This window comes from Myxine glutinosa, chromosome 3 (genome assembly GCF_964187855.1).
Source record: "Myxine glutinosa chromosome 3, kmMyxGlut1.1, whole genome shotgun sequence".
NCBI lineage: Eukaryota > Metazoa > Chordata > Myxini > Myxiniformes > Myxinidae > Myxine > Myxine glutinosa.
The window spans coordinates 47,004,481-47,017,328 of NC_136263.1; the positions used below are offsets into that span (position 1 = coordinate 47,004,481).

General features: G+C 42.4%; 1 protein-coding gene across 1 annotated transcript in view; it reads left to right on the forward strand.

Moving 5' to 3' along the window:
* Window positions 1–12,848, forward strand: part of LOC137423621 (mitogen-activated protein kinase kinase kinase 15) — a 67,338-nt gene that overhangs the window by 13,536 nt on the left and 40,954 nt on the right. The window contains exons 3-5 of the mRNA XM_068110973.2: window positions 437–636; window positions 3,739–3,907; window positions 3,987–4,093. Coding sequence (XP_067967074.2) covers window positions 437–636; window positions 3,739–3,907; window positions 3,987–4,093 — 476 coding nt within the window. The remainder of the gene's footprint in view (window positions 1–436; window positions 637–3,738; window positions 3,908–3,986; window positions 4,094–12,848) is intronic.

Sequence of the window (12,848 nt, forward strand, 5' to 3'; positions counted from 1 at the left end):
TCTCAAATGTTGTGTTTGTGTGCTTCCCCTTCTCTCCCCATCTTGTTTTCCACTCCCTCTTTTTATATATTTTGTTTGTCTGGTTGATTTGTTTGTGAAGTAAATGTTAGCTCTTTCACGAGCCTCGATTCGGTATACAAAAAAAAAAAAAAAAAAAAAAAGACGAAAGTATTTGATTAACAGATATTGTAGGCATAAATAAATAATGTTTCTGTGACTGGCAGCTGCACAGTCGCAATGTCTATTAAAGTCAATGCTCCTTTCTGCAGGAGTGGTGCCATGTTTGATTCCATTACCATACAAAATGACAAAATAACAAAGTAATAGGGGATGTTGCTAGCAATGAGGCCTCTTGAGAGTTATAAAGGATAATATGCTTTAGGACTTGTGAAGGATCTTCAGTTTAGTTGATCTTGTTGTGCCCGTTGTTCCGCAGGCCTCATGCGGTTCGGTGTACACATTCCTGACCTACTGTGTGGCACCATGCGGCCAGGCCATCTTGTGCGAGTGGCAGTCTGGGCTTCGAAGACAACCTGTTGCATCATCGGCAATAGAAACTCCGGTTGGCCAGCCCAATGGCCCTTTGCTTGTAGAACGACTTGTGGAAATGCTGCAGCACATCCAAGTAACGTCAAGGTAGGTTATACCGCTGATCTCTGGTATCTGTGGCCCATACTTCATAATCCCTCACCATTTGTGATAAACTCTCGTTTTGCTTTGTGGCTCACCCTCTGGTCTCTCTTTATGCATCTCTCTTTATGACTTCACGTTTGATAGTTAATTAAAGCAAGCCAACCGCAATCTGCTCTCACTGCCTCACTTTTTACTGACATCTGCAAACTATTTAAATTTCAACAGCGATGGAACGTAAAATTTCCTTTCAGATTTAATCTGCCATTAAATTTGGTAACACGTGTCATGATCAGTATGATATTAAAAAGTTATCTCGCATCGCCTTCGGCCTCAAGGTACTTTATAAGTTATAACAGGAGCCCATTGAGGAGTAAAAAGGGAAGACTGGGGAGTCAAGGTCAGCGAGGGAGGTGGTGGAGGGGGTGGGATGGGGGCGTTGGTGCCGCATGAACAGTATCGGTTACAATTCAGCTAGAGGACCTCACGTCATTCATCGCTGCCTTTCATCTATTTATAAAATAGCCACACATGGTATGTAAGAAAAAAGTGCCAAGATTATCTTTTCCACTGAAAGGGCTGCAAGACTTACTGTGCATGCTCCACTTACTGTGTGTGCTCCACTTACTGTGTGTGCTCCATGTTCTCCTTTGAATGACGAAAATAACGATATAACTACAACGGCACTTGGGAGAGAGCATATCTCTGCCAAGCTGAACAGTTTACGTTTCGTATTCCACTGATAGGCCAGATCTGGATATGGATCTGAACCAAAATCATCTAATTGGCTTGTTCTTGTCATCTACCCAACTTGTCCATAAAGTTTTGTCATAAGTCGTCCACAACTTTTTGAAATGCCATGCTATGTACCGCATTTGGCCCCATCAACATCCCTGGTGTTGGGCTAGCGGCTAGGGTGCCAGCTTAGGATCCCAGGATCCTGGGTTCGAATCCCGGTCCATCGCTGAATTAACGCCAGGGGGGTTGACTCAGCCTGTCATCCTTCCGAGGTCGGCTAATTGAGTACCAGTTCACTGGTAATTCCCTGCTTGTCGTAAAAGGCGACAAAAAGGGTTGGCGGCAGGAAGGGCATCCGGCCGTAAAACATTGCTTCAAAAAGGGGACCAAAAAACAACAACAACCACGGTCCCCGAAAAAGGCCAACCCCCGCTTTGCGGGGAAAAATGGCCTCTAAATGTGTTTTTTTTTTTTTTTTTTTTACTCAATGGTGAAGAATCACTATAAAAATATCGGATCCAAATTCGGATCCACATTTGGATGTTCACCAAAATCGTATTGGTTCGTCCTTGTCACGCACCCAACTTGTCCACCAAGTTTTGTCCGAATCCGTCCACAACGTTTTGAGATATCATGCTATATATTGTTTTGTTTTTTCACCACATCTCTCAATGGTGAAGAATCACTTAAAAAAAGATGGTATTCATCGAATACTTATTACCCTGCGCAGTCAACTTGGTGTGAGCCAACTCTTCTGTTTTTGAACGTTTCTTTTTTTTCATCCAATATGGCTGCCAGACCACGTGAGCGATGACATCATAAATTTATATTCTCTAATATAATTGTTGCATGGATCATGCTCAATAAATTTCAAACTGATCAGACTAAACGTTGTCCCTGTCAAATTATGACGTCATAATTATGGCACCGATGACATCATCATTAACATATCTTATTGGCCATGGGGTTTAGTTGACAATGAACCATGTTTGAATTTCTTTCCATGGAGCGATTTCGGAGATACAGAGGTGCAACTTTTTTTTTCGATTTTTCCAAGATAGCGCCTGTACCGCATGACCTATGACGTCATAATTATCATTTAAAAAATTCCGCATGAGGAGCCACTCATATTCTGAAAGTTTCGTTCCAATCGGACTAACAGTTGCAGAGGAATTTTTTTTTTTTCATACTGATCAGATCTACCGTTGTACTTCTCGAATTATGACGTCGTAATTCAGACACCGATGACATCATCATCAACATATCTTATTCCCCATGGGAAGTACTTGACAATGAGCCATGTTTCCATTTTTTCCATTGAGCGGTTTGGGAGATATAGAGGTGTAACGTTTTTCCAAGATGGCGTCCATACCACGTGGCCTATGACGTCATAATTATTATGAATAAAAAAATCTACAGGCGGAGGCACTCCTATGGTAAAATTTAGTGTCAATCGGACCAACGCTTGCCGAGAAAATGAATTTTAAAAATGCAGACTCGGCACATGTACGACGCAACCGAATGTCTAACCATGCTTTTCGCTTCGCGAGTACAGGGTAACTAAAATGGCACTCGGTAGAGCGCACACCTCCACCAGGCCGAACAGTTTGTTTTGTATCCCAATGATAAGCCGGATCTGGATTCGGACCTGAACCAAAATCTAATCAGCTTGTTCTTTTCACATAACCAACGTATCCCCCAAGTTTAGGCGTACCTCTTTCACGGCTTTTTAAAATATCATGTGACATATCGCTTTTCGCCCGATCTCTCAATGGTAAATAATTACTTGATAATTAAATAATTCTCGTTTCCGAATCCATATTCAGATCTTCAGCAAAATCTAATCATTTAGTCCGTGTCACACACCCAACGGATCCACCAATTTTGTTCAATTTGTCCACAACGTTTTGAGATATCCCATCCTGGGTTAGATAAAGATGGGACACATCATCACCTGGTCTTAGCCGATGGTGACGCAATCAAATGCGATGTGACCGAAAATAAACACGAACCAACATGTCAAAGTCGTCTTTATTGTGAATAGGAATGTTAAAGTGCTAACATTGTGATAAGCCACTTGGGGTTGGTTGCCAGTCCTGGTCGGTTTTGGAAAGTGAGGCAGTTAGTTCAGTTCAGACTCTCCAAACATTTACCATCGTTAACAAATGCTGATCGGTGTTTCTCTGGACATTTTGCATGATTCTTGGTTAAAAAGCTCCAGATATCTGTCACAACTCTTTCATAAATAAACAAAATAGCTGTCCTTGATGTTATTTTTCTTTTTAAGTTGATTTACATCAAGTAATTTAACTAGTAAAGTGCAATCTTTTCCATGCAGTCTAACCCACACCCCCACTTTGCCTCCGGTAGTGCACGGTGCAAGGCGACCGTGCTGGCAGAAATTCGACGAGCACGACGAGATCTTCAGGGAAAGCTTCTTGCCAAAGAACTCGTCCGGATCCGCCAGCGCCTAGATACCACCGAGCTCCTCAGTCCCGACATCGTAGTGAACCTTCTGCTTTCCTACCGCGATGTCCAGGTCTTGCTCGCACTATGTCGCCCTGGCTTTGGAGTTGGAAAATTGCATGTGCTGATGTTTTTCCGTATGACCTTGGCAGGATTATGACGCGATGGTCAAGTTGGTCGAGACCCTTGAAATGCTGCCCACGTGTGACCTTTCTGATCAAAACAACATCAAGTTCCATTACGCATTTGCCCTTAACAGGTAAACCTGACTCGCAATGGCTCTTGTTCCCATCCTGCCCGATTCTGTGCAGCTTCACAGTCATTATTGCACTCAAGTTCGCAAAATGTTCTACAAATGTGTGTTAATCTCCGAGAGTTTTCAATTGATTGGCCTTGCATCAAAAAATAATGCATCTGTAAGTTGAGAATATGGGTGAAATATTAAATATTCTTATGCCAAGTTAATAAGCACATTTGTTGGGGGGGGGGGGGGGGGAGAGGGGTTTATTATTGCAATAACTAAAAAGGAAGTCACTAGTCTGGCCTGTGTTACTCTGGAGGAGCACGGAAGGGTTTGTTTGTTTGGATGGATCGATCATGGTGTGTGATTCGTTGAGTATTTTATTGTTCTGGTGTTGCAAAGCTGATGTAATTGTAAAATATTTCTTTCCGAGATGTTGTGGTTGAGGGTTAAGGTGGCACGTTTGAGAACATGGTGTTGCATTAAGTTATTTGCAGGTGATGGTGAGGTATTTTTTGTGTCTGAGAGGAGGTGGTTAATTACCTCCGCCACCAAAGGTGGATGGAGGTTATGTTTTCACCTCTGTCTGTTGGTCTGTCTCTGTTTGTCTGTCTGTCTGTCTGTGAACAAGATACCTCAAAACGTTGTGGACGGATTCGAACGAAATTTGGCAGATATGTAGTGTATGTGACAAGCACGAAACCATTAGATTTTGGTGATGATCCGGATCCGAATTCGGCTACTAGAAATTTTTAAGTGATTCTTCACCATTGGGCGATAGGGCAAAAAACGATACATAGCAGGATATCTCAAAAAGTTATGGATGGATTTGGACGAAACTTGGTGGACCGGTTGGGTGTGTGACAAAGACGAATCGATTCAATTTTGGTGACGATCTGAATATGGATTCGGATACGATAATTATTTAATTTTTAAGTGATTCTTCACCATTGAGAGATCGGGCGAACAGCGATGTATAATACGATATTTAAAAAAGTTATGGACGAGTTATGACTAAACTTGGTGGACGAACGAGCTGGTGAGGTGACAAGAACAAGCAGATTAGATTTTGGTTCAGGTCCGAATCCAGATCCGGCCTATCATTGGGATACAAAACAAACTGTTCAGCCTGGCGTAGGTGTGCTCTCTACTGAGTGCTATTCTAGTTGAACAAGTGGTCACATCGGTGTTCTTGTGTCTCAGTGGCATCAAGGACGTGCATCTGAAGCAGTTGATTTGTGCAATATTTGTGCTGATGCCTTTAGGAGTCTATTTTATCTATTAAAAACTACCTCTGGCACTACAACTCTGAGGCTACTCTGAAACCCCTACGTAAAGCTTAACCTTCATCACACAGGAAAACAACTTCCTTTTTGGAGGTCACCAAGTGAGAATTATTGGCTACAGCTACCACTTTGAGTGAGAGTCGTCATTGGCATGGAGTTTATTTCAATAAATACTTTGCCAAGGGCCATCTGCATGTTACATATGCAAAAGTGGTGGAATTTACCCCTCCAAACTCCCACCCTACTCCTCCACCCTCCCATCCCACCACTATTTCCTCCTTTATGCCCCATTAACTCCCTCCAATTCCATTCACTCAGTGTCTTCGCAGCCAATTTTCCCCTTTCTCATCCTCATTTCCAACTGTCTTACCCTCCTTGCTTATCTCCTGTCATACTTTCTTCCCCGTCATTTCAACATTTTTGTTCTCCCAATTAACTGCTCGGCCCATTGAACATGAGCCATGAATTTTAGTCTATAACTGACTGCGCCAGTGTTTCCCTGAGGCTCCACTGATGTTGAACTTCAAACAGGAGACAGCTAGTTCTGGTAATATTGAATGTGAAAATTGGTTTTGTGTTGACTGATATTGGAAATGACATTGCACTTTGATAAATGGCCGTGTAGAATTGCACCTTCAAATATTAATTGGCTTTTATTCATCTGAACCAACTTTGGATGCTGAACATGTGTCTGCAAGGACATTTTCTGATCTGTTGAAATGATTACATCTGCCACTGAAGGTGGACAGAGATGTGTTCACGCTTTTGTCTGTCTATATCTTTGTCTGTGAGCAGAATATTCAAAAAGTTATGGATGGATTTGGCGAAACTTGGTGGAGAGGTTGGGTGTGTATGAATGAATGAATGAATGAATGAATGATCGTTTTAAGGCCATTTTCCCCGCTAGAGCGGGTGTTAGCCTTGCGGGTCCCATGACAATCATGGTTCCCTGTTTGAGGCAATGTTTTTATGGCCGGATGCCCTTCCTGACGCCAACCCTTGGTCGCCTCTTACGATGCGCAGGGATACGGTGTACCTATTCTAAATCGGGGTACACACCGTGATCATTCATCCCAGCAAGCTGGTACTCAATTTGCCGACCTCGGAAGGATGACAGGCTGAGTCAACCCCCCTGGCGTTAATTCAGCGATCGACCGACCGGGACCGGGAGCCAGGAAGGCTGCAAAGAAAGAGGTAGCAAAGGCGCAGGAGGCATGTAGGAAAATGTTCGGAGAACGCTTGGATTCGGAAGAGGGTCAGAAAGCAGTATTCAGGATTGCAAAGCAGATAGCGAAAGAGAGGTGTGATGTGATGGGGGTGAGTTGCTTGAAGGATGAAGTGGGACAAATCGTTGTCGACCCAGATGGAATTAAAGGAAGATGGAAAAGATATATGGAAATGCTGTTGAATACAGAGAATGAATGGGATGGCAACATAGAGAGTAACCCAGTTTTAAGACCGGCAGAGAAGATAACCGAGAAGGAAGTTGAGGAAGCGATAAAAGCAATGAAGAGTAGAAAAGCGGGAGGGCCGACGGGAGTTGTGGGAGATATGTTGAAGGCAGCAGGAAGTTGGGGTGTGAAGAGAATGGCAGAGATCTGTAATCTGGTGGTGAAAGAAGGCCGCATTCCAGTGGATTGGGAACTGAGTACCCTCGTCCCTCTATACAAGGGGAAAGGTGACCCTCTGGAGTGTGGCTCGTACCGAGCTATAAAGTTATTGGAGCATGGAATGAAGGTATTGGAAAGGGTGTTGGAGAGGAGGATAAGGAAGAAAGTGAAGATCGACGAAATGCAGTTTGGATTCATGCCAGGAAGAGGAACGACAGACGCGCTTTTCATTGTGAGGCAGTTGCAGGAGAAGTACATGGAGAAGAGGAAGAAGTTGTTTCTTGGGTTTGTTGATCTGGAGAAAGCATTCGATCGGGTTCCACGCAAAGTATTGACATGGGCATTGAGGAAGTTAGGAGTGGAGGAATGGTTGATCAGAGTAGTGATGGCAATGTACAAAAGAGCGCGCACAGCTGTAAGGACGAAGGACGGGAACAGTGGTTAGTTTGAGGTGAAGGTGGGAGTGCATCAGGGGTCGGTACTAAGTCCACTACTATTTGTAGCTGTGATGGAGGTGCTGGCTCAGAACGTAAAGGATGGTTTACCGTGGGAGTTGTTGTATGCAGATGATCTGGTGTTGATTGCGGAAAGTATGGATGGACTGAAGGAAAAGATGAACACGTGGAAGGAATGTATGGAGACAAAAGGTCTGAAGGTGAATATCGGAAAGACGAAGGTGATGGCAAGTGGTAAAACATGTGGTGAGGTGGAAAGAACTGGGAAGTGGCCCTGTGCTGTGTGTAGGAAGGGTGTCGGAGTGAACTCCATTCAGTGTACAATGTGCGCTGAGTGGGTTCATCAAAAATGTAGTGGTCTGAGAGGGTCATTAACCAGTGTGGCAGCTACATTCAAATGTAAGGTGTGCACAGAGGGAGCTGCAGATGGAGGAAATGTTGAGTTGGATCTTGGAGACGGCATGAAGCTGGAAGGTGTGAAAACATTTTGCTACCTCGGAGACATGCTGAATGGAGAAGGTGGATCAGACTCGGCAACGGTTGCTCGAGTGAGATGTGCATGGAAGAAGTTTCGGGAATTGAGTGGCGTGCTGATGATGAGGGGAGTGTCGTTGAAGCTGAAGGGAAAGGTGTATGCTGCATGTGTGAGAAGTGTTATGATTTATGGGAGCGAGACATGGGTAATGAACGTAGAGCAGCAACGAAGGTTGGAAAGGGTGGAAATGCGAATGGTTCGACGGATGTGTGGAGTATCGTTGAGAGAGAGGAAGACAAATGATGAATTGCGAAAGATGATGGGAATAGAGCCTGTGATTGATGCTGTGAAGAGGAACAGGTTGAGATGGTTTGGTCATGTGTTGAGGAAGGATGAAAGTGACTGGTTGAGAAGAGTGATGGAAATGAATGTAGAAGGAAGTAGAAGATGGAGAAGACCGAGAAAGACTTTGCTAAAGATGGTGGAAGAAGAAATGCGGGCAAGGGGGTTAACAAGGAGAGATGCAGAAAATAGGGCAAAATGGAGAAGATTGTCATGGGGACCGCAAGGCTAACACCCGCTCTAGCAGGGAAAATGGCCTTTAAAATGCATGTTGTTGTTGTTTGACCGGGATTCGAACCCAGGATCCTAGGATCCCAAGCCGGCACCCTAACCGCTAAGCCAACACCAGGCTTAGGCGTATGACAAGGACAAATCGATTCGATTTTGGTGAATATCCGAATACTTGATCCGGATACTATAATTTTTTCAGTGATTTTTCACCATTCAGTGTGACGGTCAAAATGATATCCAGCACGATATCTCAAAATGTTACGGACCGATTCAGATGAAACTTGGTGGACTGGTTGGGTGTGTGACATGGACAAATTTATTTGACTTTATTGAAGATCCAGATACGGTATTTTTAATTTCACAAAGTGATTCCTCACCAATGAGAGATGGCCAAAAATTATATATTGCACAATATTTGAAACCGTTGTGGAATGAAACTTCGTGGTTGAGTTGGTGAGGTGACAAGAACAAGCCGATTCGATTTCGGTTCAGGTCCGGATGCAGATCCGGCCCACCAGTGGGATACAAAACGTAAACTGTTCAGCCTGGCGGAGGTATGCGTTATATCGAGTGCCGTGCTATTTTAATGCGTTTTCCTTTCTCCGTGCAGTCTTTTATTTTATGTGAGGCAATCAGCTAAACGCATCACGTGTGAAACAGCTTTTGTGCAAACATGGTAATTGGATTTTAGTTATAAAGAGAAAAGAGAGTGTGTGCCACAGAGCTCCAACGTGCTGCGATAAGTGATGAGAAAGGGGTTCAACAACAACTACGAGAAAGCTATATCATGGAGATGATTGCATTTGCTCGTGATTAATTTCAGTACTGTCAATGTAGTAATGACTCCAAAAGAATTACCTCCACCTGTTTTGCAAGAAGCTTGCTATGGGAAGCGGCACTGCTGCTTTATTCTGCTGCCTGATTACTGGAACCAGCCAGAATTCTCTACGTTACACCCACAGATGCTTTCTGTAATTACTTTTTCCCCAATAACGTTCCACTTAAAGCATTTTGGATCATTGGTACATACATAACCTGAGAAGTGCCAAAAACCGAATGAGCAAGAATATTCTTGTTTTTGTTTTTAAAAAAAAGAACAGTGATCTGTGGATCATTGATGAGCTTGTACATATTCCATATGCAGGCCTATGAGACATCGGTGGACTGTTATGTGAATTTTAAGCACATTGGTCGAATACACAGTATAATGTCCAGTATACATGGGGTGACATGGGAATGTCAAACGGGCCAAATCATATCGTACGTCAAATTTAGTTCAGTACATGAAAAGAGCCGTGAAATTTGAATCGAATTTCAATACTTCTGCACACCCGAGGTTGATATAATTAGGGTTGAAATGTGCACCACTCGTGATAAATTAGCTCGGTCAAAACAAGCAACCAAATAATGTATATGCAAATCAAAAAGCAAGCTTGCTGCCTGAACCGTGGGCTTCATTCACGTGGTAAAATGAACACCCGCGCACGTGGATTACCCGAGAGAAGCACGGGTTACACAATGGCAACTGGACAATTAGGGAGTGAGGCGATGCGTGAAAAATAGCTTCAGGTGCACGAGACCAGTGGCGTTTCACAAGCAGTGGTGAAGAAGAACCGTTCTGAGACAGCTTTTCAAAACATTGCTCAAGAACTAGAAGAATATTTAACGTGTCTGCCTTTAGGCACAACACAGCACATCAAACCTGTATATTTACTTTTAAATTTGCCACTTGTGGTACTTTAGTCGCTAATAAATTGGATTTGGATTCTGTTGGTGTGGAGTTCCACAAGATGCTGCTGCACCCCACCTTGTCAGGATTAAAGTCCCCTTTGGAGCATGGTGGATTGTCAGGATCGAGCTACTTTGAGTCGAGTAATAGCCCATGTTCGCTGCAATTAAATTAATGGGTCAAATGTTTCTCACCTACAAGGATCTCAGGCTCTCAATCGTTCTACTGTTCGTGACTTCTATCTGTGCCAATGTAAATAAATGAGCTTGAACAGTCACGATCAGTCAGATGGGTAGAAATAAATAAAGGACCATTCTTACACATAGACAAACCACTTTAAGGCAAATATGAAAAAAGTAAAAACAAGTACAGATACATTCAAAGTATACCGCCCCCATGCCAAATAATTAAATATTCTCGAGCTCATAGAGACTGTATTGGGAGGGAGAGGCGTACAATAATTGATTGATTAATTGCATAATTAAAATCAATAAACAATGATCACAAAATATTTTCTTAATCAATTGGCTAATAGCATACCGAAACCACCAGTGCTTCATCCGAAGCTGTAACTTTTTGAAAATTAATTAAATAAGCCATTAATCGAAAATAAATAATAATAAATTGATTGATCAACAAATAATTAATCGATTAATTGATGAATCAATAAATCAAAAATATCCTTAGAGCCACATCACTTGGTAACTGTCATGTCCAAATATCAGCTTCCTAGCTCAAAAGGTACCTGAGATATTGCCCAGATGAGAAAGAAAATAAATAAATGATTAATAATGAAAATAAATAAATAATAATCATAAAATAATTAAACAATTAATCGATTGCCAATAGAATACCTAAACCACCACCGTTTCACCCGAAGCTGTAATTAAACAAATTAATTAATCAAATCATTAATCGAATAATTAAATAATTAATCGATTAATTGATTCATCAATAAATGAAAAATACCTTTTGCAGCCAAATCACTTGGTCATTGTCATGTCCAAATATCAGCTTCCTAACTCAAAAGGTGCCTGAGATAATGTCCAGAAAAGAAAGGAAATAAATAAGTACTGAATTTATCGATAATAATTAAATAAGTAATCAATTAATTGATTAATCAAAAAACAAAAATAACGTTTTTGCCAAAGTACTTGCTCACTATTGTGCCGAAATTTCAGCTTCCTAGCTCAAAGGATGGCTGAGATATGGCCCGGATAAACAAGCAAGAAAACAAACAACCGGAGTGAAAACTGAGTATTCCCTTTCAGCGCGCGTCATTGCCAGGCCCCCTTCAGTGCCTGGCAATGACGTCATGGAGCGCCTGGGGATGGCATAGGAAAGGAGCAGTGTACAATAATCGATTCTGGATTTTAAAGGTGTATACATCTTCGTTTTATATGGTTTCTAAGGCTCGGAAGGAAGACCACATACACACACACACACACACACACACACACACACACACACACACACACACACACACACACTGGAGGTAGATACTTTGAAACCTGGTAGATCTCTGTTCCATCTCCTGAAACCTACGCACATGTTGAGATAGTAGTAGCCAACAACAGCAACTTGCACGCACGCACACACATACATACGTGCACGCACTCGAATACACATGCACACATGAAGATGGGTCATTTGAGACCTGGGAGGGCTCCGTTCCACCTTCTGAAACCCACATATGGAGATAACAACCAACGACACACAATTTAACTTCAGACAAACACAAGCATTGACTGACCTTGAGAGGAAGTGACTTCCTGGAATACGCTATGTGCCAGTGGCGGCCTCTAGTGTCGGCACTTTTCTCTCCACAGTCACCCGGGAATTTTTAGGGCAAAATGTCCCACACCTTGCCATGGGATGCAATTTTTTTTTTTTTTTTTTTTTTTTTTTTTTGGGGGGGGATACAACATCGAGGCTCGTGAAAGAGCTAACATTAATCACACTAAAAGTCAAACCGACACACAAAACACAAAACAAGGGGAGCGGTAGACATGATGGGGAGAGAGGGGGAACGACACAAACACAACATTTGAGAGCAGGGACATCGGGAGAAATGTGGGAGGGGGAGGGCTTGGGGGGAGGTGGGAGAGGTATAAAACATATGAACACTGCAAAGACTTCCAGGAAAGAAGTTGGAATAAATAATTCCATTATCTATAATTATGTACAGTGCATTAAGAAAGTATTCAGACCCCTTCACTTTTTTCACATTTTGTTATGTTGCAGCCTTATGCTGAAATCGTTTAAATTCATTTTTTCCCTCATCAATCTACACTCAATACCCCATAATGACAAAGAGAAAACAGGATTTTAGAAAGTTTTGCAAATTATTAAAAAGAAAAATCTGAAATATCACATTTACATAAGTATTCATACCCTTTGCTATGATACTTGAAATTTAGCTCAGGTGCCTCCCATTTCTCTTGATCATCTTTGAGATGTTTCTACACCTTGATTGGAGTCCACCTGTGGTAAATTCAATTGATTGGACATGATTTGGAAAGGCACACACCTGTCTATATAAGGTCTCACAGCTGACAATGCATATCAGAGCAAAAACCAAGCCATGAGGTCGAAGGAACTGCCTGCAGAGCTCATATATAGGATTGTGTCGAGGCACAGATCTG